Source organism: Leptodactylus fuscus, chromosome 7 (assembly GCF_031893055.1).
Source record: "Leptodactylus fuscus isolate aLepFus1 chromosome 7, aLepFus1.hap2, whole genome shotgun sequence".
Taxonomy (NCBI): domain Eukaryota; kingdom Metazoa; phylum Chordata; class Amphibia; order Anura; family Leptodactylidae; genus Leptodactylus; species Leptodactylus fuscus.
Genome location: NC_134271.1, coordinates 152,456,936 through 152,484,710, shown reverse-complemented (window position 1 = coordinate 152,484,710; position 27,775 = coordinate 152,456,936). Strand labels below are relative to the sequence as shown.

General features: G+C 44.9%; 1 protein-coding gene across 1 annotated transcript; it reads left to right on the top strand.

Annotated features, from left to right (window-relative positions):
* Positions 1-27,706, top strand: LOC142214649 (low affinity immunoglobulin gamma Fc region receptor III-B-like). Its single transcript, XM_075283588.1, has 5 exons — positions 1-68; positions 25,796-26,056; positions 26,141-26,431; positions 26,751-26,894; positions 27,630-27,706. The coding sequence occupies exons 1-5, from the start codon at positions 2-4 to the stop codon at positions 27,704-27,706; spliced, it is 840 nt and encodes a 279-aa protein (XP_075139689.1). The 5' UTR covers position 1.
* The last annotated feature ends 69 nt before the right edge of the window (positions 27,707-27,775 follow it).

Here is a 27,775-nt window from a genome sequence, read left to right as displayed (position 1 = left end):
AATGGACGGACGTACCAGATGTTATTATTATATCTTTTGTCTTCTCACATTAACCACCAGAGGACGGGGTGAGTACAGCACATACTGGGGAATACTACTTACTGTATGGTACTGTGGTAAACCTGGACAGTATCAGCCTGTAGGAGACAGGTGGAAACTACACCAGATTTATTACAGTGCTATCTGTGTCATCAATGTGGCCTCACCAAAATATAGTGTACGTCTTTAATATATCTGGAGCATTTTACAACTATGTCCTGTATTATAGACACTTTTCAGGACTGTAGTGAGGCGTGGAACATAACACATAATGCATTTGGTGTATGATATGAAGTTAAAATTTGCTGCAATTTGTGATAAATTTCTGGCTAATTTTTTTAATAATAAATAATTTCACTGTTCTGAATTGTATTAGTGGTCAACAGGATTATCTGTGGGTTTTATAAGGAAGAAGAGAGAGGGGTCAAGAGGAATTAAATCCAGAAATCCCTTAAATTGCCCCTTGTGTTTTGTAGGAGCCGCAGTCAGCCCTGTGGTGATCTTCACACCCAACTGGAATGAACTAATATACCAAGATCCAGTGACTATAACATGTGATGTGGGATCTCCTGTACCGGAGAACCAGAGATATTACTGGTATAAAGATAAGGTAATAGGTGAACATCAGCAGAGCTTCAAGATTGACTATGTTGGAGAAGAAGATGTCGGTGACTACCAGTGTGGGACCAACACTAGCCACCTCAGTCCTCCTGTCACACTGAAAGCAACACAAGGTCAGCTGTCAGCCTCCTCCTAGTAATCTCCTAACATTGTATTTAGAGATGATACATTGTCATGTATTATCTGTTATTATTGCAGAGTATCTCATCCTGCAGAGACCACCAGTTATCTATGTAGGAGACCCCCTGACTCTCAGATGTCACAGTGCATATAGCTATAATGCAGCAAATACAACATTTTACAAGGATGGTAAAGAGATAAAATTCTCGGTCAGTGATTCGGAGTTACATATAAAATCAGTAGATGGGGGCTCGTCCGGGACGTACAGGTGTACTAAACTCCTTGAACATTACGATGAATATAAATATCATAATTACTCTGCAGAAACCTACATCTCGGTGTCAGGTAAGTCAATGTGTCTCTTCATTTACCCAAAATAGAGTGTACTGGCTGTATAGTGTTTTTGCTTCCCATAAGACATACAAGGCACTATTAATTATAAATCCAAATGTTGTTAGTGCCTCCTAGTGGTGACTGTAGGCAGATTTCTTTTTATTGTTCTATGTATGAAAAATGCAGCTCACAAAGGTAGTATATTTGGCAGAGCTCTCACTGTGGGTGGGGATCATCTGGCTATGGGGGATATGATTTCTATGTATGCTCTAAAATATGTCAGAAATTACTCTTCCTTGTTTAGGAACTACTATAAGGGTGTAGTGAGCATGTCACCATCTTACATATCCCTTATCCAAAAAGTTTCACCAAGGAGGCAGCGTAAACTTATACCAGGATCATTTATGGATGACAGATCACACAGATCACACGGATCATGAACATCGCCTTCCTTTATCTCTACCACTGGGGGGCACTTTAGAGTAGTGAAGCATTGCAGCCTGAATTTACATTCTTTGATTTGTTGCTCTTGCATATAACTGCACACCATGTGGTCAGGAGTGGTATTACAAGTCAAAATGATCATTGTTTTTATGGATAAATATTACTTTTGTCTGAGGACTTCTCATGATTTTCCCAAAGTGTCAGAATCACAGAATGCTACAGATGGTTTACCTCCCCATGCCATTATTATTATTGGGGCTACGATTGGAAGTGCAGTCATTATCATCATCCTCATCATCATATTCTGGAAGTGTAGAAATAAAACTTCATCGTCTACATCTCAAGATCAGCAGAGAACCAAAACATCATTGACAGGAAACTAAACCAAGACATAACTATGGTAAAAAAATTTTTTGGAAACCAAGACCTGAGCTGAGTGGACATTGCTCCAATGCCTTGTAGACCTACATGGGGGGCTGGAGGCTGACTGTGGCGGCATCACCATAGAGTACATGAGAGGGAAGAAGTATAAGAGGCAGTAAAGGGTCTGCAGAAAGGACCACAGGACGTTGAGGAACTGCTGCAGCCTGACTGGGGTCCGTCAAGTAGGACACTTGGAGATGGATGCATTGGGAGAAGCTGGGGACCATGGTGGGATAGGTTGGGTGATTGACAGGACAAAGTCTTAAGATGACCAACTGTAAGAGCTCCAGGGGATAGATCATGTGAAATATAATGTAGACATTTCCTCATCTCTCCTGTGTTTTCATTCTCTGGTTATTCCAATTGTTTTTTATTGGTTCACTTCTTTCTTTTTGCCCTGACATCTGTGTATAACCATCGTAATATTTTTGGTTCTTGTAGCTGATACACACCCTGCGTATCCTGAGGAGGATATCTGCTATACCTATCTCAGCATGGATCACCTGCGGTCAGGTTAGTATTCCCATTCCCACAATGCTGCGTATTCCATTGACATCTCTGAGATACGTTCCTTCTGAATCAATCTATTTATTGGAGCACTGTGATGACATAAACAGGACACTCTTCTGTCATTATTATTGGGGCATTATGATGTCATTAATGGGCCACTGTAACCATAGGGCCAATGGTGTACTTGCACTGGGCCCTATGCTATTGGGGGGCCCCTTGGGACAATGGGACAGTTCTGTATTTGCCGTCCTGCTGCTCCACCTTCCTTAGGACACTGATGAGTTGCATACAATGATAAAGCAGGGCCGTCTGCTCCCTGCTTCACTAGTAATCCCTACTATTCCCCAGGAGCTGCAGGCGTCATGTGATGACATCACTTACATCATGTTTTCAGCTCCTCGAAGACTCCAGACCAGAACAGCAGGGGAGTGAGGAGATGGGACTACTTGTGTTTTTCTATGGTTTTTGGTAGGAAAGGGACATAATATTGTGGAGGCAACTGCTGGGCTTTAAACTGTGGGGGCAGCTGGAGGTGGACAGTAAACTGTGGGGTAGTTGGAGGGGGACACTAAACTGTGGGGACAGCTGGAGGTGGACAGTAAACTGTGGGGGCAACTGGAGGGGGACAGTAAACGGTGGGGTAGTTGGAGGGGGACAGTAAACTGTGGGGGCAGCTGGAGGTGAACAGTAAACTTAATACATTCTGGGATGTATTAAGACAAGCATTGAATCTAGATGAAGAGAGGTCATTATTCCGCTGTACTCTTCCCTGGTCAGACCACACCTGGAATACTGTGTACAGTTCTGGGCGCCTCAATTCAAGAAAGACATCGATATATTGGAGCAAGTCCAGAGAAGAGCAACCAAAATGGTGGAAGGTCTGCAAACCATGTCCTATGAGGAGCGGCTAAAAGAACTGGGATTGTTTAGTTTGCAGAAGAGAAGGCTGAGGGGAGATTTAATAGCAGTCTACAAATATCTGAAAGGTAGTCACAGTGCAGAGGGATCTCCCCTATTCTCATTAGCACAAGGAAGTACAAGAAGCAATGGGATGAAACTAAAGGGAAAGAGATACAGATTAGACATTAGGAAAAACTTTCTGACAGTGAGGGTAGTGAGAGAGTGGAATAGGCTGCCACGGGAGGTGGTGGGCGCTCCATCAATGGAAATCTTCAAGCGGAATCTGGATAAACATATAGCTGGGATGATTTAGGAAAACCTGCACTCGCAGGGGGTTGGACCCGATGGCCCTTGAGGTCCCTTCCAACTCTACCAAAAAAAGAAAAAAAAAAAAAAAAGAAAAAAACTGTGGGGGCAGCTGGAGGGGGACAGTAAACTGTGGGGGCAGCTGGAGGGGGACAGTAAACTGGGGTCAACTGGAGAAGGAAATGAAACTGTGAGGGCAGCTGGAATAGGACATTAAACTGTTGGGGCAGCTGTAGGGGTATAAAAAAACTGTGGGTGCTCTTGGAGGAAGACATGCTGTGGAGGCAGATGGACGGGGACATTAAAATGCGGTTATATCTTGAGGGGGACATTATACTGTGTTGGCAGATGGACGGAGAAAATAAACTGTGGGTGCGCTTGGAGGGGGACATTAAACTGTCGGGGTAATGGAATATTATATTGTATGGGGTCACTAGGGAAGCATTATACTGTGTGGGGCCACTAAGCGGGCATTATAATATGTGCAAGTCAGGTATTTTTAAGCAGTTGTGATGGGGGCAGGGGGACTTATGAAACCTTAGCACTGGAAACACCAAAGTGTTAAAACAACCCTGGGATACTCTATTATTACTGGGGCACTAGGATGGCATTATTAATGGGGGCACTCTTCTGTCATTACTAATGGGACTCTCTATTACTGGAGTCCTATATGATATTAATGGGGCACTCGTCTGTTATTATTAATGGGGGCGCTATATGGGATTAATGGGGGCACTATATGGGATTAATGGGGGCTCTATATGGGATTAATAGGGGCTCTATATGGGATTAATGGGGGTGCTATGCTGGAATTATTAACGAGGCACTATAATCACATAAGTAAAATAAAAATCTATTTTTGGATACTTCTTCTTGTGGTGGGTCTTGGCCCCCTTAGATACAGTCCTATGAAAAAGTTTGGGCACCCCTATTAATCTTAATCATTTTTAGTTCTAAATATTTTGGTGTTTGCAGCAGCCATTTCAGTTTGATATATCTAATAACTGATGGACACAGTAATATTTCAGGATTGAAATGAGGTTTATTGTACTAACAGAAAATGCGCAATATGCATTAAACCAAAATTTGACCGGTGCAAAAGTATGGGCACCCTTATCATTTTATTGATTTGAATACTCCTAACTACTTTTTACTGACTTACTGAAGCACAAAATTGGTTTTGTAACCTCAGTGAGCTTTGAACTTCATAGCCAGATGTATCCAATCATAAGAAAAGGTATTTAAGGTGGCCAATTGCAAGTTGATCTCCTATTTGAATCTCCTCTGAAGAGTGGCATCATGGGCTACTCAAAACAACTCTCAAAATGATCTGAAAACAAAGATTGTTCAACATAGTTGTTCAGGGGAAGGATACAAAAAGTTGTCTCAGAGATTTAACCTGTCAGTTTCCACTGTGAGGAACATAGTAAGGAAATGGAAGACCACAGGGACAGTTCTTGTTAAGCCCAGAAGTGGCAGGCCAAGAAAAATATCAGAAAGGCAGAGAAGAAGAATGGTGAGAACAGTCAAGGACAATCCACAGACCACCTCCAAAGAGCTGCAGCATCATCTTTCTGCAGATGGTGTCACTGTGCATTGGTCAACTATACAGCGCACTTTGCACAAATAGAAGCTGTATGGGAGAGTGATGAGAAAGAAGCCGTTTCTGCACGTACGCCACAAATAGAGTTGCCTGAGGTATGAAAAAGCACATTTGGACAAGGCAGCTTCATTTTGGAAACAAAAATTGAGTTGTTTGGTTATAAAAAAAGGCGTTATGCATGGCGTCCAAAAAGAAACAGCATTCCAAGAAAAACACATGCTACCCACTGTAAAATTTGGTGGAGGTTCCATCATGCTTTGGGGCTGTGTGGCCAATGCCGGCATCGGGAATCTTGTTAAAGTTGAGAGTCGCATGGATTCCACTCAGTATCAGCAGATTCTTGAGAATAATGTTCAAGAATCAGTGACGAAGTTGAAGTTACGCCGGGGATGGATATTTCAGCAAGACAATGATCCAAAACACCGCTCCAAATCCTCAGGCATTCATGCAGAGGAACAAGTACAATGTTCTGGAATGGCCATCCCAGTCCCCAGACCTGAATATCATTGAACATTTGTGGGATGATTGGAAGCGGGCTGTCCATGCTCGGCGACCATCTAACTTAACTGAACTTGAATTGTTTGTCCATCCAGGATCCAGGAACTGATTAAAAGCTACAGGAAGCGACTAGAGGCTGTTATCTTTGCAAAAGGAGGATCTACTAAATATTAATGTCACTTTTCTGTTGAGGTGCCCATACTTTTGCACCGGTCAAATTTTGGTTTAATGCATATTGCGCATTTTCTGTTAGTACAATAAACCTCATTTCAATCCTGAAATATTACTGTGTCCATCAGTTATTAGATATATCAAACTGAAATGGCTGTTGCAAATACCAAAATATTTAGAACTAAAAATGATTAAGATTAATAGGGGTGCCCAAACTTTTTCATAGGACTGTATTATCACGGTCGCCCTCTACCTCTCTATGACTGTGCACTCCTGACCCGTCACATTGGGCCACTCATTGTTGAAAGGGAATTGCCGCAGTTCAATATTATAGAACTAATTTGCCATTTTCTTGACTTTTTAGCCTCGTCTAAACCTGCCAGTAAGAATGTGAGTATCATCTATATACACACACTGTAAGACGTTGTGTACATTGTTATATGGTAAGGGTCTACATACCCGTATAAGTGTTTCCGGTAGACCTCCTGCTTGCCCCATACTTGGTATTATCAGATGGGCCCTCCAGATCCACTTTGCCCTTGCAGGATTCCTATGATTTGTAAGACTTGACACATTGATTTCGGTAGGCGCAGTGCTGTTGCCCTTGTAGGAGGTGTCAGCGCCCCCCACAGGGCCTTGTGGTTTACTATGGTAATAATTCTGAAATTCATTGAAAAAAAAATTAACCCTTAGTATAGCAGATTCTTTATATATTATCTTCATCTGTAATGGAGTAGAAAAATATGTAAACAAATTATCTAAAATTATTGATTTTTTTTTCTGTTTTTGTAAATTTCACAGGTTGATATGTCAGTCACATACGCTGTGGTGAAGCCTAGATAGCATTGGATATAATATACCCATCAAGCTGAATGTCATCATATTCACCAACTCTGCTTTACAAATAATGGAAGGTTGTCATAGCCCCGCCCCTGAGGAGCTGGTACAAAGTTCTGTAATGTAATTGTATATATCTAGTTAAAAATTAAAACCTGCTTAAAATTAGAATTAAAATTCTGCTACTTCTCATTTGTTTGATATATAGCGGCCATTCCTGATTGCTGCAAATGACTATGAACTGGAATATTCCAGCACTGCCGCTATGGAGCCATCTCCTCTGTCCACTGTATAGCTCCCACTTGGTCCAGGATATTTAGGAAGGTGACTCTTTGACTCTGTAAGATCACTGTCAATCTGAATATAGAGTCGTAGGCACAACTTTATACAAGGATGGCATGGGGTGGGGGTTCAAACCTTAAAAAGTCAAAATTTTTGCATAAAAATTCAGACTTATTTGAAAATTTTTTTTTTTTCATGACTTTTCTGCCAGCTTTCTGGCGCACAAACCAATGAGGCCTCTATAAAACTGAATACAGTGTCACGGAAGAGACTTTTATTTTTGGACAATTAAAATCTCTTTATTTATACATTTAATTTCAGAATTTTTTTTTTTAATTCTTTATCTAATAAATTTCAACAAGTTACCTGCTCATGTTTATATGATATAATAATGAATACAAATATAATACTACAATATTGCATATTACAATAAGAAAAATGACAACAATATTACATATTACTTGAAGCATATATCAACCCCGATCTTGACATCAGTGTATTACAACCCTGTATACCTATAATACATGTACTAGTATCATACTAGCACTCTCCTCTTACCATGATAAATCAGCCTGGAGAACTTAGTGTACCTCCAAATATAAAACTAATTGTCATAAATAGGGCTGAGCCGATCTTGAGATTTTAGGATCATTTTTATAATCCAATTTCCGATCATTTTCCATTCGAACCCGATCCCGAACCTAATGCAAGTCAATAGGATTTTTTTAATAATCGAACATCGGATTTTAAAACGATCCTATTCACGACACAGCATGGAGTCCAAAAATGGAGCGCTTCAATTTTTAGACTCCACGCTGTGTAGTGATTAAAAAAAATCCTATGGCTACTTAGTCCCCCCTGGTGTCCACTTACCTGTACAGTTCGCTGCTGCTCCATGTTCTTTTCGTTCTTCTTCTCTCTTATTCAGAGTGCCGTGTGCGCCACCGCCTGCCTAAGCTAGTGTTAGAGATGCTGGGAGTAGGCACGGCTTGTTCTGGCTTAGGAGAGTGTGGGCAGGTACAGGGCGGGGAGACATGAGTACATCACAAGCCACAAGCCCTGCCTTCTTCCTAGGTCTGTAACACTAACCTGGGAGGCAGGGGCGTGCACGGCGCTCTGAAGGCCTGTAAATGTGAGAGAACCGAACTGAGAAGAATGGGGAGCGACAGCGGATCTGTGCAGGTAAGTTGAGCGATCGGGATCAGAATTCCGTTCCCGATCTATTTTAGGCGGGATCGGAACCAAATCGCGATGGTGAAATTTACTCAATCGCCGATCGGGATCCGATCTTTTCCAATCCTGATCGCTCAACCCTAATCATAAATGAATAGTACAGGAGAATATAAGAAACTCTGTAATATATCTTATTAAGGAGATCTGTTTCCTTTTTTCCTTCTTTCAACTAAAAGTCATGTTACACATTTATCATAAAGACAAAGACGTCTTACTTTAAAGACAACCTTTCACCACTTCCACCAACTCCATCTAATCGAATCCTTCAATAGCCGCCGCTCCACTGATTCTGACGCAGTTGGGATTTTATCTCTAGCCCACACCGTTCCTGAGCAATCACTTCTCTTACTGTGAGCGTAGTCAGAACCTCTACTGTCAGGTGGGTGGTCCTTAGCTGGAGCAGGCAGACAGGGACCACCCATCTGACAACAAAAGAATTGTGCTTATACTAACGGAAAGGATTGCTCTGGAATGGTGGGGGCTAGAGAAAAAATTCCAACTGTGCCAGAGAAAGAATATGCAAGTAAAATTTTCTTGATTGAGAAAGAAAAATTGTTCCTCTAGCGCCACCTTTTGTAGGGTAGCTGCCTATGGATGGTTTTTAAGAAGTCTAGTGACATAATACCCCCCTGACACACATATATTAGGCGTACTGTATTTGTCATGGATGGTATTACAATCAGACACGTAGGATTCACAAGTGGTAAAATTTTACGCCATGGACAAATCTGACAAAATCTGTATATATTACATGTGGATATTCTGAACTGCCATGAAATTACCTTTTATAATAGGTGAAATCTGCAGCAAATCCTAAATCAAATCTGCCCGCGCTATAATACTTGATGGTAAAACCCTAGCCGTCCATATGCTCAAAAAAAGCAACAAAATCTGCAACAAAAACTGCTGTTTCCGCAATATGGGGCCTAAGTCTTTTTCCCCTTGCAGTCGACCGTGGTGCGGGTCAGTGGGCCATTTTGCATCCTTTTTAATGTGCCATTGAAACAAAATGGATGAATTTCATTGGTCTTTCTTTTTTTGACCAGATGTCAATTCATTTTACATCCATTGATTTCTGTCGGGTCCATGTGCCTTTCAAAACAGAAAAATATGTTTTGTTTCACTGATCTATTTTTCTGTCCAGCCAAAATGACGGATATGTGAATACACTCACTCACTCTCATTGATGCTAAATTAGCCATGTGCCTGTCATGTGAATGCGGTCTAATACTTTGCTGAATCGCAGCACTGTGCAGACAAATATCAAGATGTCACCTGGTTGCCGAAACAAGATGGTGGTCAGGCTCCTACTACACATATACGGTGTTGTGAGGTACCTGTATGGAATGTGCTATACTTCATATACCATCTAGGCAGGGAAGGTGTTGATATCTACTTACCCAACACTGAGATGCAGGTTTCTGCTGAGTGATAATGAAATTGACAATCACCATAATGATAAATCAGTTTAGTACATCTGTACGTCCCGGACGAGCCCCCAAGTACTGTATCTATATGTAGCTCTGAATCATTGACAGAGAATTTAACCTCTTCATCATCCTTGTAAAATGTTGTGTTTTTTCCATCTAATCTATATGCACGGTGACATCTGAGAGTCAGGGGGTCTCCTTCATAGATAACTGGGGGTCTCTGCAGGATGAGGTACTCTGCAATAATAACAGGGAAGACATGACAATAAATCATCTCTAGATACAAAATTAGGGTTCACACGGTGTAACGTGCTGCGTGATGTGGCACGTCTATGCCGCGGGAGCTTTTGCGGGCCGTACAAGCTCCCATTGATTTCAATGGGAGTGGGGATCGTATGCGCCGCGCTATTTTGCAGCTGTGATTGTGCTACATATTGGGATAAGCCTGTTCACACTACATGTTTCGGATGCCTACAATGATGCTACGTAAGGGCAACCTGGTGGAAGAACAATTAATGCAGATAAAGTTACAAATGTGGATGTGTGACCCCGTCCTTACATGTCACTAAAGGATTTACTCCCCAGTAGTCAGAATAGAGAGTTATGTCACTGAAGTACCCCTCCCCTAGTTTAGTGTTAAAATCTGGGTCTCCATTCTCCTGTGCCCTCCACTTTCCCAGTAATCACAGCAGAATCAGGATTATCAAGCTCATGATGTGGCCTTAGCATAGAGTCCAGAAGATACAGGTATACAGAATATATACTGCATATCCTGCAGAAAGCCCAGAGGATACAGGTATACAGGATATATACTGTAGAAAGCCCTGTGGCTACAGATATATAGGGTATTTATAGAAGAAAGCTCAGAGGTTACAGGTATAAAGGATATGAGTATATGTAGGGATGTATGGAGGGATACGTGAAAATGGCCAAAGGTAAAACATGATCTATATTTTGACAGTCCATGAAAAAGGACCATCAATATAGTGGCCATATTTACTGTCATGTATGTGTAGTTTAAGACTAAGATCAGGCTAGACAGAAAAAGACCAAAACAGAAGCGAGGAAACATAAGACTATCAGATATATATATATATATATATATATATATATATATATATATATATATATATATAGCTCATCCTACTAATATTAAACTGCTCTTGCCGACAGGACAATCTCAGCCAATTGGAGTTTGCTGATAAAGCCTTGTCTGCTATCTCTCTATGTAAAATGGAGTCCATTGTATACAAGCATCTGCATATTATCTGATCTGCATAAGTGTTCTGTGTTCAACCAGAGGGAGCAAGGGGGAGAGAAATATAGGAAGTGAGAAGCAGACACTCCAGGCAGCGTGCTGAGACACTGAGATGGGAAAACCCCTTTAATCCAAATTGGCAGTTTCCCAATTTTAATCATGCCGGGAAAACAAAAATCAAATTTGTTGCAAAGTTCTCAAAAAATGAGAGCTATGAAGGAAGCCAGAAGGCAACAGACTTCTCCTCAAGCAGAGCTGAGGAGGATTGAGCAAGCTAGGCGTCAAGCAGCTCTTAGAGCAGGCGGATCATCGACACCAACAACATGCTCATTAAATGGTGTCTCTGTGAGCTGCTGAGATGCCGGAACAATCACAGGCACGGCATGGGGAACAAGTTCAGCGGCAGGCCAGCTTGAGAGCTGCCGAAACACCATTGATGCCAACAACACGTAGACAAAGTTGTGGGCAGAAGCTTATATATATATATATATATATATATATATATATATATATATATATATATATATATATATATACCCCTAAGGACTGAACCAAGAGCAACAACAAAAGCAAGATACAGACATCATAGCACAGGGTGGACCTGATGGACTTGTGTCTTCATCCAACCTTATGTACTATGTTACTATGATTGGGTAAAAAAAACCCAACAAAGACAGATAAAACTCATTTAGTTACTGCAGTGCCCCCAATAATATTAATAATTGGACCCCCAGACTCCCAATAACCCATTTTGAGTGGATGCCATTACTTCCCCACTAGTCACATCACAGTCTTCTCCCTACTTCCCAGTAGTCAGAGCAGAATACTGACCATCCAACTAAGGGTCCAGCGCAGGATTGGCACCAGAATCCGCGCTGTAAAAAAGCCTCCCCATAGAACTCCTGAAAAAGAGGCAAAAATCATTTGAAAAACCTTCTACACCAAGAAACGTGAACATTAGAGATGAGCGAACAGTGTTCTATCGAACACATGTTCGATCGGATATCAGGGTGTTCGCCATGTTCGAATCGAATCGAACACCACGTGGTAAAGTGCGCCAAAATTCGATTCCCCTCCCACCTTCCCTGGCGCCTTTTTTGCACCAATAACAGCGCAGGGGAGGTGGGACAGGAACTACGACACTGGGGGCATTGAAAAAAATTGGAAAAAGTCATTGGCTGCCGAAATCAGGTGACCTCCATTTTAGACGAATAGTGGATTTCAAATCCGGGTCATATGAGAATGTGAACTTTGTGACTATGAGACAGGGATAGCTGTACAGGCAGGGATAGCTAGGGATAACCTTTATTTAGGGGGGAATGTTATTAAAAATAACTTTTTGGGGCTCTATCGGGTGTGTAATTGTGATTTTTGTGAGATAAACTTTTTCCCATAGGGATGCATTGGCCAGCGCTGATTGGCCGAATTCCGTACTCTGGCCAATCAGTGCTGGCCAATGCATTCTATTAGCTTGATGAAGCAGAGTGTGCACAAGGGTTCAAGCGCACCCTCGGCTCTGATGTAGCAGAGCCGAGGCTGCACAAGGGTTCAAGCGCACCCTCGGCTCTGATGTAGGAGAGCCGAGGGTGCACTTGAACCCTTGTGCACCCTCAGCTCTGCTACATCAGAGCCGAGGGTGCGCTTGAACCCTTGTGCACACTCTGCTTCATCAAGCTAATAGAATGCATTGGCCAGCGCTGATTGGCCAATGTATTCTATTAGCCTGATGAAGTAGAGCTGAATGTGTGTGCTAAGCACACACATTCAGCTCTACTTCATCGGGCTAATAGAATGCATTGGCCAGCGCTGATTGGCCAGAGTACGGAACTCGACCAATCAGCGCTGGCTCTGCTGGAGGAGGCGGAGTCTAAGATCGCTCCACACCAGTCTCCATTCAGGTCCGACCTTAGACTCCGCCTCCTCCGGCAGAGCCAGCGCTGATTGGCCGAAGGCTGGCCAATGCATTCCTATGCGAATGCAGAGACTTAGCAGTGCTGAGTCAGTTTTGCTCAACTACACATCTGATGCACACTCGGCACTGCTACATCAGATGTAGCAATCTGATGTAGCAGAGCCGAGGGTGCACTAGAACCCCTGTGCAAACTCAGTTCACGCTAATAGAATGCATTGGCCAGCGCTGATTGGCCAATGCATTCTATTAGCCCGATGAAGTAGAGCTGAATGTGTGTGCTAAGCACACACATTCAGCACTGCTTCATCACGCCAATACAATGCATTAGCCAGTGCTGATTGGCCAGAGTACGGAATTCGGCCAATCAGCGCTGGCTCTGCTGGAGGAGGCGGAGTCTAAGGTCGGACCTGAATGGAGACTGGTGTGGAGCGATCTTAGACTCCGCCTCCTCCAGCAGAGCCAGCGCTGATTGGTCGAGTTCCGTACTCTGGCCAATCAGCGCTGGCCAATGCATTCTATTAGCCCGATGAAGTAGAGCTGAATGTGTGTGCTTAGCACACACATTCAGCTCTACTTCATCAGGCTAATAGAATACATTGGCCAATCAGCGCTGGCCAATGCATTCTATTAGCTTGATGAAGCAGAGTGTGCACAAGGGTTCAAGCGCACCCTCGGCTCTGATGTAGCAGAGCTGAGGGTGCACAAGGGTTCAAGTGCACCCTCGGCTCTCCTACATCAGAGCCGAGGGTGCGCTTGAACCCTTGTGCAGCCTCGGCTCTGCTACATCAGAGCCGAGGGTGCGCTTGAACCCTTGTGCACACTCTGCTTCATCAAGCTAATAGAATGCATTGGCCAGCACTGATTGGCCAGAGTACGGAATTCGGCCAATCAGCGCTGGCCAATGCATTCTATTAGCCCGATGAAGTAGAGCTGAATGTGTGTGCTAAGCACACACATTCAGCACTGCTTCATCACGCCAATACAATGCATTAGCCAGTGCTGATTGGCCAGAGTACGGAATTCGGCCAATCAGCGCTGGCTCTGCTGGAGGAGGCGGAGTCTAAGATCGCTCCACACCAGTCTCCATTCAGGTCCGACCTTAGACTCCGCCTCCTCCAGCAGAGCCAGCGCTGATTGGCCGAATTCCGTACTCTGGCCAATCAGCACTGGCTAATGCATTGTATTGGCTTGATGAAGCAGTGCTGAATGTGTGTGCTTAGCACACACATTCAGCTCTACTTCATCGGGCTAATAGAATGCATTGGCCAATCAGCGCTGGCCAATGCATTCTATTAGCGTGAACTGAGTTTGCACAGGGGTTCTAGTGCACCCTCGGCTCTGCTACATCAGATTGCTACATCTGATGTAGCAGTGCCGAGTGTGCATCAGATGTGTAGTTGAGCAAAACTGACTCAGCACTGCTAAGTCTGCATTCGCATAGGAATGCATTGGCCAGCCTTCGGCCAATCAGCGCTGGCTCTGCCGGAGGAGGCGGAGTCTAAGGTCGGACCTGAATGGAGACTGGTGTGGAGCGACCTTAGACTCCGCCTCCTCCAGCAGAGCCAGCGCTGATTGGCCGAATTCCGTACTCTGGCCAATCAGCACTGGCTAATGCATTGTATTGGCGTGATGAAGCAGTGCTGAATGTGTGTGCTTAGCACACACATTCAGCTCTACTTCATCGGGCTAATAGAATGCATTGGCCAATCAGCGCTGGCCAATGCATTCTATTAGCGTGAACTGAGTTTGCACAGGGGTTCTAGTGCACCCTCGGCTCTGCTACATCAGATTGCTACATCTGATGTAGCAGTGCCGAGTGTGCATCAGATGTGTAGTTGAGCAAAACTGACTCAGCACTGCTAAGTCTGCATTCGCATAGGAATGCATTGGCCAGCCTTCGGCCAATCAGCGCTGGCTCTGCCGGAGGAGGCGGAGTCTAAGGTCGGACCTGAATGGAGACTGGTGTGGAGCTATCTTAGACTCCGCCTCCTCCAGCAGAGCCAGCGCTGATTGGTCGAGTTCCGTACTCTGGCCAATCAGCACTGGCCAATGCATTTCTATGGGGAAAAGTTAGCTTGCGAAAATCGCAAACTGACAGGGATTTCCATGAAATAAAGTGACTTTTATGCCCCCAGACATGCTTCCCCTGCTGTCCCAGTGTCATTCCAGGGTGTTGGTATCATTTCCTGGGGTGTCATAGTGGACTTGGTGACCCTCCAGACACGAATTTGGGTTTCCCCCTTAACGAGTTTATGTTCCCCATAGACTATAATGGGGTTCGAAACCCATTCGAACACTCGAACAGTGAGCGGCTGTTCGAATCGAATTTCGAACCTCGAACATTTTAGTGTTCGCTCATCTCTAGTGAACATGTGCCCAATTGAGAAACGGAAAAGATGGCCCCATCATGAAGGGGTTAACTTACCTACTAAGACGAGGAGCGCTCGGAGGGCCATAGTGCGGACGCTTATACTTTCTAATACTTCCCTATAGCTCATACAGGAGAAGTTGGAGCTGATTCCACTTCCTTTTTTGCGCTAAGTGGATGATAGTTGTGGTTTCTATGTAACAACACAATCTACCATTTCCAAGTATAACAGAAATGAAGAGCCCTGACGTATCACCGCCAACAGTACGGTAAAAAGTTACAGCCATCAGGATACGGCGACCCCAGGAAAATCCTCCATTTTGCAGCAATAAGCGATGGGGTGGTGTATAACTGCCATATGGGTAGGGAAGCTATACACCACCTCCACGCCCAGTGAGTGGCAGTCACCACCAATTCCCCAGGGATGATATATAGAAGTGTTAATAAACATTCATTAGGGTTTCTATACAGTAACAGCCCTAACATTGGCTGCCCATTAGGGACTCAGGGAGGTGTATGGGGACTCCAGGAGCTCCAGCACCATGTAGAGGCATTATACCCAAAACCAATCCCAAAAAGTGAGGTCGTATTTGGTTTGTTACAGGCCAATGTGCCCATCTCTAGTTAGGCTGAACGGGGGGATCCACCAGCCTTACTAATATAAGCCCCCCTTATTAATAATAGTTCCTTTAGTTGCTTTTTACTGCCCTAGACCACCAATGTTGTCACCATTGAGCTCTTCACCACCCTACACCACCAAGGATGCCACCATTAAATGCTTTACTGCTCTAGACCACCAATCAAGTCAGCATTAAGCTCTTCACCACCCTAGACCACGACTGATGTCACCATTAAATGCTTTACTGCTCTAGACCACCAATCAAGTCAGCATTAAGCTCTTCACCACCCTAGACCACGACTGATGTCACCATTAAATGCTTTACTGCTCTAGACCACCAATCAAGTCAGCATTAAGCTCTTCACCACCCTAGACCACGACTGATGCCACCATTAAATGCTTTACTGCTCTAGACCACCAATCAAGTCAGCATTAAGCTCTTCACCACCCTAGACCACCAATGATATCACCATTTAACTCTTCCCCATCCTAGACCACCAAGGATGTCACCCTTAAGCTCTTTCCCCCCCTAGACCACCAATGGTGTGAGCATTAGGCTCCTCATTGTTCTAGATTGACGTTAACCCTTTTGTACCAGTATTTTACAGTGGCCAAGAGCTGTATGGTGAAGACATTACAGTGTTTGCATAATGTGGCCAGTATATTGTACTATGATGTGGGCACTATATGGTAGCATCACTTGGGTACCGTACAGAAGTATATTGTGGGTATGGTGTGGCAGTATTATTTGGACACTCTATAGAAACATTAATTTGGGATTTAGCATGCTGATATTAATATTTGGGACAAATAACATGGAAGATACAAGCAAATAGTCTCTAACACAGGGATTGTCCATAGTAATAGATGAGACCAGTTGAAGTAACGCGGCCAAAGCCTGCCACCGATTCCGATTCTGAGGACATCACCTCCCATCTTATTTCTGTTGCAGTATCATCACAAGGGAAACATCTTTACTTACGGTTTTCATATACTCCCTCTTATAGCATGTCTAATTTAAGACACATAGTTAGGGAAGGAAGCGTACGTCTACAAGTTCTGGTTTATGACACTGCAGATAAGACAACCACATTTCAATGTGACGGCACCATGTTCGTTTCGGCTCTGGTCATATTACTAGGTAGGTACAGTATAAGGTAGAGGTTCGGACAATGGGGCATGTGAAGGGGTGGTGAACATGCCAGGCAAGTGTAGGGGTGCTGACTGAGTATCTGGGAGAACAAAAATATAACAGTGCCATATCTGGGATACAATGGACAAAGATGTCTCCAACGTTTGTACTAAGCAGCCAATTGACTCCTCTTGTTAGCCATACTGTAAGGGAGCTTGGCCAATGCCAGAGCCGCCATTGGCATTGGCTATGTGGTGCCTGGAGGTAAGCTATTGGCCTACGTGTCTGTATGTAAATATATAGTATTTGTATATGTATACAGTGTGACTCCTAAAGAGATCCAGAGTAAGAGCTCAGAAAGAACCGGCAAATTCATGGAAACCAATGTCTCAAACCCCAAAACCTAACACGTCAACCTTAACCACGTCACTACTGGGTATATTCTCTGGTTCAGGACCGGACACATGTTCTGTTCTTTTCATACATGCGGTTTTGAGTGGGGGAGTTTTCGTTACATTTATACCTATGGGGAAATCGCCAGTGTTTTCCGTAGGTATAATGGACATGTGGCGATTTCCATTGTATATGCGGTGGGATATGTCACCCATAATGTCCAATTGTAAAAAGTGTAGTGTAGACAACTGTATCTTCCATGTTATACACATGTTCCTATGGATATGCTCAGCTTGTATATCAGGAGGTTTTCCTGGTCTACACTAGGCATATACCTCCATGTAACATGAGCGGAGCCTTAGACTGTTTTGATATTGTGTGTAGAATATTTGCTAAAAGTTTTTTATTTTGGTTGACTCACAGACGAAATTTATAGAGAGGTGAAATGTCAAATGTCATGTAGAATCACCTTTACAATTATGTGATATTAATATTGTTTTATTAATACATGGTGGTATTATTTGGGTATGATGTTATTTGAGCAATGCAGGGTGATTATGTTTGGGGGTATTAATATATTATTATTTGAGCAGTGTATGTTGTATTATTACAATACAGTATATTAGTATTATTTATCAGTGTGAGAGATAGCAGGATTAATGCCCGCATTCTCCACCGGTAATGGAATTTATCAAAACTATCACTCTAAGGCCCTGTTCACATCTGCATTCAGGGATTTCTGTTCAGGGTGCCTCCAAGCGGACCCCCAAGTGTTAACCTATGCGCAGATGTGAAATGGGACTAAGAAGTGGCTAAAAACAGATGAACGTTTATTTAGAAATGAGGATACAGCATGAGTCAGAACAGCAAGGTTTGCAGAAAGAGGTAGAGAAACCTGGCTCCTATCCGCAAAACAGGGGCTCTTAGCCAAATTTCTGGCAACCAGTCATCAGAACTTCCCCTTACTATCAATGTCACTTAATATCAGGAGAATTAACCTGTTTATATTCCCTTCAAGGAAGGGCTTATCTAATAATTTTGGATAATATTTCCCAAACTAGTCTTCCCATAAGGTTTCTGGACTTAGTAGGTTAGAAGTAATTTGATTGTAGGTGAACGTTCTTGAAAGGAACATAGGAAAAAGACCATATGTGACGATATTAGAGATGAGCGAACGGTAAAATGTTCGAGGTTTGATATTCGTTTCGAGTAGCCCCTCAATATTCAACTACTCGAGTCGAATATCGAACCCCATTATAGTCTATGGGGGGAAAATGCTCGTTTCAGGGGTAGGCAACGTTCGATCAAATTATACTTACCAAGTCCACGAGTGAGGGTCGGGCTGGATCCTCCGAGAAGTCTTCTCCGTGCAGCGTCCCCGCGGCATCTTCTGGCTCTTCATTCACTCTGCCAGGCATCGGGCCTGGGACGAGCCGACTGCGCATGTCCGCACTACAAACAGACATGCGCAGTCAGCTCTGCCCAGGCCCGATGCCTGGCAGAGTGAATGAAGGGCCAGAAGATGCCGCGGGAAGCTGCACGGAGAAGACTTCTAAAGGTAGGAGAAGAACCAGCGTTGATTGGCCGACTGTATAGCATTCAGCCAATCAATGCTGGTTCTGCATTGAACTTTTACATTTGAATAGCGAGTGGTACTCGATCGAGTACGAGTATTTCGAATACCGTAGTATTCGATCGAATACCTACTCAATTGAATACTACTCGCTCATCTCTAGACAATATCAGTAATCTAGGAATTAGAAGATAGCATAGAATATAATATTAGTAAAGATTATAAAATGATAATATTTAGGCAATACACTGTGTAGCGGTTTTATTAGTGCAGTATATGGTGCAGTAATGGTGTGTATATATGTGTATGTGTGTATATGGGAGAGGAGCGGTACAAAGACCATCAGCTTATGGCTTAGAACTATATACCAAATACTTAGATGAATCCAATTGTAATCCCAGTAATACTAATAGTACTAAAGCACTAAGATCTCTCGGTGTCCAGAGGAATCTGGGAGGACGTTTAACACTGAACTAAAAATTCAAAAAATCTGAAAAAAAAAGCCAGAAAATACAAATATGTAATGTGAGTGTATAGGATAATAAGATCTTCTTGTTTTGTCTTCTTATTTCAGCAATAAATCTCAGAAGACTGGGTGAGTAACACTGGAGCAGATTTACCAAGAATATCCTCAACTTCAACAATTTCTTGTTACATTTTTTCTTCCTCATTTACTGCTATGGCTTATTCTTAAAACTTTGCACCAAAAATGGCTCCAATACCAAATTGTACATCTGCATTTTACCAAATCTCTCTTGCTGTAAATTTTTAAGAATTGTCAGTGAGGCATAGAAGGGGCGCAAGCGAATATTAGATTTCATGAATGGCATGGACGCAAGTTATTCTGGAAAGAAAGAAAGAGAGACAGGGAACGAAAGAGAATGGGGGAGAAAGAGGATAGAAGGAAGGATAGAGATGGGGAAAGAAGGGTGAAGTGGGAAGTAGTGGGAGAAATAGACAATAGGAGAGGGAAGGGAGAGAAGAATGGAAAGGAGGAACAAGGAAAGAGGTAGAGACAGAGAAAGAGAAAACGAGTGATTATGAAGATAATCTTGTTTCCCTTAGTCCTAACAGCGGCACAATGTGGGGTATTTCTGCCCCTGTGTGCTGGTAGGACAGGCGGATATTTAATTAGCCAATAAGATGCGTGGCAGGCCCTATAAGAGGGCACAAGAACCTCCCCTCTGCGTGTAAATACAAAAGTACCTCCATAATATTTATATACAGCTTTTAGACATAAGATATGATTCCCAGGGTGGGAAATCTTGTGCCGCTGTTAGGACTTAGGGAAACAAGATTATCTTCATAATCACTCGTTCCCTGTCGTCCTCAACAGCGGCACAATGTGGGGATATAGCAAGCAGGTCCCCAGGATGGGTGGGATTAACTCATAACCGAACTTAAAACGGTATGGGCAAAAGCAGTGGAACCTGCCACTTGGTCCTTCAGGCGATAATGCCGGATGAAGGTAGATTCCGACGCCCAGGAGGCCGCTGCACAGATTTGATCCACCGGCAAGGCACTCTTCTCTGCCTGAGAGGTAGACACTGCCCTGGTTGAGTGGGCATGAAGAAATGCTAGAGCCGACAAACCTTGGGTGGTATAGGCGATTTTAATAGTCTCGGTCACCCACCGGGATATTGTGGCTTTAGCGGCTTTGGCGCCCTTGTTTCTCCCCGTGTAGCTGACCAACAAGTTTTCAGTTCGCCTAAAAGGGCGAGTGCGCTGTAAGTAAATCTGTAGGCATCTGACCACGTCCAGTTTATGCCATCTCTCTTCTTCAGCAGAAGAAGGGAAAGGAAAAAATACCGGAAGGGAGATTATCTGGTTTCTGTTTACAGCGGATGGAACCTTGGGACGAAAACCCGGGAGGAACCTAAGCTGCACATGGTCAGAGAAAAAGGTGGTATATGGCTCCTCAGCGGACAAGGCTTGTAGTTCACTAACGCGTTTGGCAGTTGTTACTGCCAATAGTAGCGCCATCTTGCCGGTTAATGACTTGAGGGAGCTTTCCTCCAAAGGTTCAAATGGATGAACACATAAAGCGTTTAGGACCGGAATAAGGTCCCATTGGTGGACAGGGGTGTTTACCACCGGTCTCAGCCTAGTTGCCCCTTTAATAAAGGTGCTCACTAAGGAATCTTGAGACAAACGCCTCCCCAGATAGGCGGACAGGGCCGCAACGTGTACTTTGAGTGTGGCCACAGCGAGACCTCTGTCTAGTCTGTCTTGAAGGAAGTCCAGGATCGCCTCCGTAGGGGGATCGGTGGAGTCCACTTGATGCTGTAGACACCAGGCATTAAAGATGTTACTTATTCGACGGTAGTTCTTGTTAGTCGAATCTGCTCTGGCGCTGGATAGGGTCTTCAAGACGGCTTGTGACAGTCCTCTATTCCTCAATAGGGACTGGTCAACCTCCAGGCTGTCAGGTTGAGTCTCCTCAGATCCTGGCATCTCAGCTCTCCTTCGGTTACCAGGTCTGGGAGTGGGGGAAGCCTCCAATATATGCCCTGACTCATTTGTATGAGCTGAGCAAACCAAGCCCTTTTTGGCCAGAACGGGATTATGGCTATTCCCGAGGCTTGGTCCTGTCTTATTTTTATCAATACCTTCGGTATGATTGGAATTGGAGGGAAAATGTAAAACAGCCTGAACCTCCATGGGATGGACAGGGCATCCACTGCCAAAGGATTGTCCTCCTGGTACAGGGAGCAGAAGGTCCCTACCTTGGCGTTGAGTCGGGTAGCCATAAGATCGACCTCCGGGAGACCCCATCTCTGGACGATCTGTTGAAATACGTCTGGATTGAGAGACCATTCTCCTGATACGGTAATACCCCGACTCAGCTGATCCGCTACTATGTTCAGGGAGCCCTTTATGTGAACAGCGGACAACTGGACCAAATTCTTCTCTGCCCAGGTGAATATGAGATTCGTCTCTCTCAGCAAGGTTGGTGACCTGGTGCCCCCTTGTTTGTTTATATAAACAACCACCGTCGTATTGTCTGACCGGATCTTGACTGACTTGCCTTTCAATTCCGGGGCAAAGTGTACTAGGGCCAGGTACACTGCTCTGAGTTCCTTGAGATTGGATGACCCCAGCTCCGGACATCTCCATCGTCCTTGTACAGTTTTGTCTTGACAATGGGCTCCCCATCCCCACTGGGATGCATCTGTTGTCAACAGGGTCCACACTGTCGGGACCGTGGACCTTCCGTCTTTCAGGTGTATCCACCATCTGAGGGAAAGACGGGTAGCGGGAGAAAGGCAGATCTTCTTGTGCAGTCCCCGTGGAGACCTGTTCCAGGTTCTCAACACTTCCATCTGTAGGGGACGCAAATGCCATAAAGCCCAAGGGACCGCCCTGGCCGAGGATGACATTAGGCCCAGGACTCTCATGGCGGTCCGGATGGTTACCTGCCGAGTGCGCAATAGGAATCGTGCACTGGCTTGGATCCTTTCCTTTCTTGGACGGGAGAGGAAGATCTGCATCGCTTCTGAATCCACTATAAATCCGAGGAATTTTCTTCGGGTGGATGGAACGACTTCGGACTTCTCCCAATTGATAATCCATCCTAATTCTTGTAGGAAGTTGATGGCAAGATTGAGCTGCTGGAGGAGGGCAGCAGGAGACTGAGCTTTCAATAGCCAGTTGTCTAGATAAGGGACGATGAAAAGACCCTGAAGTCTGAGGGCTGCGGCGACCGGAGCGATCACCTTGGTGAATACCAGTGGGGCGGATGTGATGCCGAAAGGCAGAGCTGTGAACTGATAGTGCTCCCTGTGGCCTGCCATAGAAACGGTAATCCTGAGGAACTTCCTGTGGGAAGGAGCAATAGGGACATGTAGATAAGCGTCCTTCAAGTCGAGGGTAACCATCACCTCTCCTGGTTGAAGAAAAACAGCTACGGAATCCACGGTCTCCATACGAAATGACCTCTTCCTGATAAACTGGTTGAGGTACCTCAGGTCTATTATCATTCTCCAGCCCCCGGTGGCTTTGGGGACCAGAAAGACGGGGGAGTAAACTCCCAGACCGTGATCTGAGGTTGGTACCTTCTCCAGGGTGCCCTTGGTAACATAATCGGCGACCGAGGCTTCCAGACTGGACTGCTGAGAAGGTGGAAGGATTCGGGTGATGACGAACCGATCTGGAGGAGGAAGGTGAAAATCGATGTGATACCCGTGCTGTATAATCTTCAACACCCAAGGGTCTTGAATGTGGGTGGACCATGCTTTGAAAAAGGAGGCGAGACGTCCTCCCACAGGAAGAGGGGCCACAGGGAGCTGCCCCACGTCAAAACTCAGGCTTCCTCTTGGCATCCTCCTTGGGAGCGCCACGTCCGGCACCCCTAGGGCGGTATCTAGAACGCCGCTGCTGAGCCGGGCGTCTATAATTAGAGGAAGAACCTCTGCCTCTAGAGGGAGCACGTCTACCCCTGGATGCTTGAGGTAGGGACCTTCCCCTACCTTCAGCTAAACCCTCCATAATAGCATCCAAACTTTGGCCAAACACTCTTCCCGGTTCAAAGGGGAGAGCGCAGAGAGCTGCCTTAGATGCAAAATCTGCACGCCAAGGCTTTAGCCACAGGGGTCTACGGGCAGCGGTGGATAATGCCATAGATTTGGCGGAGATCTTCAATTGATGGCGGGAAGCTTCCGCCAGATAATCTGCGGCCCTATGAACTCTCTTCATAGAGGACAGAATTTCGTCTCTATCCACGCCCGCATCTATATCCCGCTCCAAGGCGGCTAAACGGTTGCGCAGAAAGTCGCCAACCGTGGAGGAGGCTATGGCCACAGAGGCTTGTGCAGAGGAAGCGGAGTAGATCTTCTTTAGAGCAGAGTCCGCCCTGCGATCCAGAGGGTCTTGAAGATTGGAACCATCTTCTAGGGGCACCAGGGTTCTGCGGGACAGCTTGGCAACTGCCAAATCCACCTTCGGGGGAGGCCCCCAGGAATCCCACTGGGCAGTGTCAACAGGAAACAAGGTCTTGAAAATCCTGGAGAGAGTGTGTCCCTTCTCTGGCTGTTTCCACTGCTGTGCCATAAGGTCGGACAGCGTGGCGTCCGCATGGAAGGCAATATGTCCCCCAGAGGCAGACGTGGAGGCTTCCCCGTCAACATCTCGGCCCACTGTAGACCGGATGGACTTCAGCAGCCTGCCTGTTTGTTCATAGTGGAACACAGGTCTGCCGGAAATTACTGAGTCGTCCTCAGAAGAATCATCCTCTGCCATCCGCAACAGTTCCAAAGGTGGCAGGGAGGAGGAACGGTGCTCAGGGCATGGTCTTTTGGTAAGCTGAGACAAGGTGGCATGAATTCCTTTGAGGGAATCGTCCTGCAAAACAAAAGGAGAAAACAAGCAAGGGAAAACCTATTTACCCAAGCGATGCCCAAACTCACCATCTCCTTGACCCAGGCCATCATATCTCTGGGAGAGGGCTCCTCAGGTGGAGGACCTCTACACCCGCGACAACGGGCCCATTCATAGCCTAAAAATAATAGGCAAGTTATAGGACCACAATACATCAAAGGGACCAACCCCTTAAGCCGCTACCTACCATCAGGGAGCGGTGTGTCACAATTAAAACAGGAAAGGTGTTTCCTCTTGGCAGAGGATTTCCTCCTACCATCCCCAGGAGGGGTAGTAGAGGATGACATATCCTGCAATAAAGAGATAATAGACCATGCAAACTGTCACCATGCATCATACATTGCACCTTTTTTTTTTTTTTAAAAAAAAGGGGTAGATCTTACCAGGTTCAGAAGACCGGATGAGTAAAGGTGACAGACAATAACCAGACTCGGGTTAACAACGCAAAACGCAATGCCAGTGAGACCAATAAGCAGACTCACAATAGCACAGCCTTCCAGATGCAGCAGGAAGGTACAAGTGACACGGCCGGCCTGACCTTTAACCTGGCCGGCCGGAAATGGGAGGAGCTAAACGCTCCCATCCACTACCCCAAACAGGGGTTAATAAGGCTACTGTCTCCCCTCCCCAGCAATCCCCAAGCCAGGGGAACACTCACCCTCTCCTCCGCTGGGGCTCCGAACACTGGAGTGGAGCCTGAAGTGTAGTGAACGATAGTTCAGCTGGCCCGCCGGCCGGCCTGCTAACCCGCGCCGCGAACTTCCGGTCAAAACCGGAAGTGCGTGCAAGCAAAGTGCGGCCGCCGCGAATGCAGCCATACAGAGCGAGTTCCAGCTGCCGCACGGACCCGCCGTAACCACGCAGTGGCGTGGTGCGGCTCTGAGGATCAGCGCTCAACAGAGCTGAAAGGGTAGGGAGGAGAGGGGGGGGAGCGGGGGAGGAGAAGGAGGATTCAGGGGAAAAAGCCAACGCAGGCTAACCAGCACCCTCTCCATAGGAAAGAGGGTGCTTGACAAAAACATCAAGCTCAACAGCTGAGCCCTGTAAGAGGACACAAGTCCTCACACCTGTCCTCTGTCCACACAGGACAGAAAAAAACACGCAGAGGGGAGGTTCTTGTGCCCTCTTATAGGGCCTGCCACGCATCTTATTGGCTAATTAAATATCCGCCTGTCCTACCAGCACACAGGGGCAGAAATACCTCACATTGTGCCGCTGTTGAGGACGACAGGGAAACCAAATGAAATGGAGAATGGTAACACCTCATTGTCCCCCGGAGGTAAACCATGAAAATGACTGCAAGAAGAAATTGTGAATACATAGAGACATGGATGGCTGTAGTAAATAAGAACGTTGTAGTATTAGTAAAATTCTGGAACGGAATACCCCTTTAATTACTCCTAATGTTTTGTAGGAGCCGCAGTCAGACCTGTGGTGACCTTCACACCCAACTGGAATGAACTAATATACCAAGATCCAGTGACTATAACATGTGATGTGGGATCTGCTGTACCGGAGAACCAGAGATATTACTGGTATAAAGATGGGGAGATAATAGACACAGATGAGAAGAGCTTCAAGATTGACTATGTTAGAGAAGAAGATGTCGGTGACTACCAGTGTGGGACCAACACTAGCCACCTCAGTCCTCCTGTCACACTGAGAGCAAGACAAGGTCATTATCAGCCTCCTCCTAGTAATCTCCTAACATTGTATTTAGAGGTGATTCATTGTCATGTATTCCCTGTTATTATTGCAGAGTATCTCATCCTGCAGAGACCCCCAGTTATCTATGTAGGAGACCCCCTGACTCTCAGATGTCACAGCCCAAGCAGATATAATTCAACAAACACAACATTTTACAAGGATGATAAAGAGATAAGGTTCTCAGTCAATGACTCGGAGTTACATATAGATACAGTAGATGGGGGCTCGTCCGGGACGTACAGATGTACTAAACTGATTATACACGAAAGTGATAATAAATATCATTGTTACTCTGCAGAAACCTACATCTCAGTGTCAGGTAAGTCAATAGTTAAGAATCTCAATAAGTGACTGTTCTTGTAACTTTGCTGAATTGATTTTTTTCCCCTGCTTTGTTAAAGGGGTTAACCTCTTGTTAAAAGGGTTGACCAGACTTTTTTTCATAAACAGTACCAAGTCTATACAAGTTGCGTGGGGTGTTGCAGCTGCCTTTATCTCTACTGTTGGGTGAAGCTTTAGAGTAGTGTAACATAGATAACTGAATTAAAACTCTTTTACTTCTTAAAGCTGACATATAACAGCACACCGTGTGGTCAGGAGTGGTATTACAAGTCGAAATAGTCATTGGTTTTAATGAGGAACATTATTATTATTTGAAGATTTCCATAACATTATCATTATTGGAGACACGATTGGGACTGCAGTCATCGTCATCATCATCATCATCTTCATCATTTTCTGGAGGCGAAGAAATAAAATTTCATCGTCCACATATGAAGAGCAGGCAGAGAGCACATCAATGGCAGGTAACTATACTGAGGCATAACTAGGGGGAAAAAGTTTTTGGAAAAATGGGCTTATGTCCCAAAAAGAATTTATCAAACCAGGGACAGGTCAGCCAACACACAGTGGACATTGCTCCAAAGCCCTCATAGACCTTCATGGGGGACTAGAGACTGACTGTGGTGACATCATTAGAAAGTACCTAGGATGGAACATGTTTAAGAGAGTTAAAGTGGCCAAACACTCGCTTCCCAATTTTAGCGTGACCAGCTGTCTATCTTATGTGTATGGGGGTGTGCCACCTCTCCCCCTGACAGATGATGTGGGGAGAAACAATACTGGCCTTGCTGAATTTCAGCGCCTGATCCTTTTGCCCTCAAGGGAGACATCTGCAGCTGGTTGTCCATGTAACATAAGTCCTTCAGGAGAGCTCATTTACTGGACCTGCTTGTCCTACAGAAAAGAGGAACGGATAAGATCAAGAGGAAAAGAGGAAAGGATCATGCAGGGCATTTGGATGGTTGCACTGGGAGAGCTCCTGAAGCTTGGGTGGCTGGGAACCATGATGAGACAGGATTTTGATGGAGAAGTCTGAAATGTACTGTAGACATTTCCTCATTTCTATCGATGTTCCAGTATTTAGAAGATTTGTCTCTCGAGCGTGTAACTCCTTTAGCCATTATGATAGTTTTTTTGTATTGGCCGATGTCTTTCTTTTTGCCCGGACATCTGTGTATAACGCTCTTTGGTTCTTGTAGCTGATACACACCCTGCGTATCCCGAGGAGGACATCTGCTATACCTATCTCAGTTTGGATCGCTTGCGGTCAGGTTAGTATTTGGTTAGTATTTGGTGACATTACTAATGGGGGGACACTACATAACTATTACTGGGCACTATGGTG

Coding starts and splice junctions, on each gene's coding strand:
- LOC142214649 (XM_075283588.1), top strand. CDS start 2: ATGGACGGACGTACCAGATGTTATTATTATATCTTTTGTCTTCTCACA. Junction 26,057..26,140: donor CACACTGAGAGCAAGACAAG/GTCATTATCAGC, acceptor TTATTATTGCAG/AGTATCTCATCCTGCAGAGA. Junction 26,895..27,629: donor AGAGAGCACATCAATGGCAG/GTAACTATACTG, acceptor TGGTTCTTGTAG/CTGATACACACCCTGCGTAT.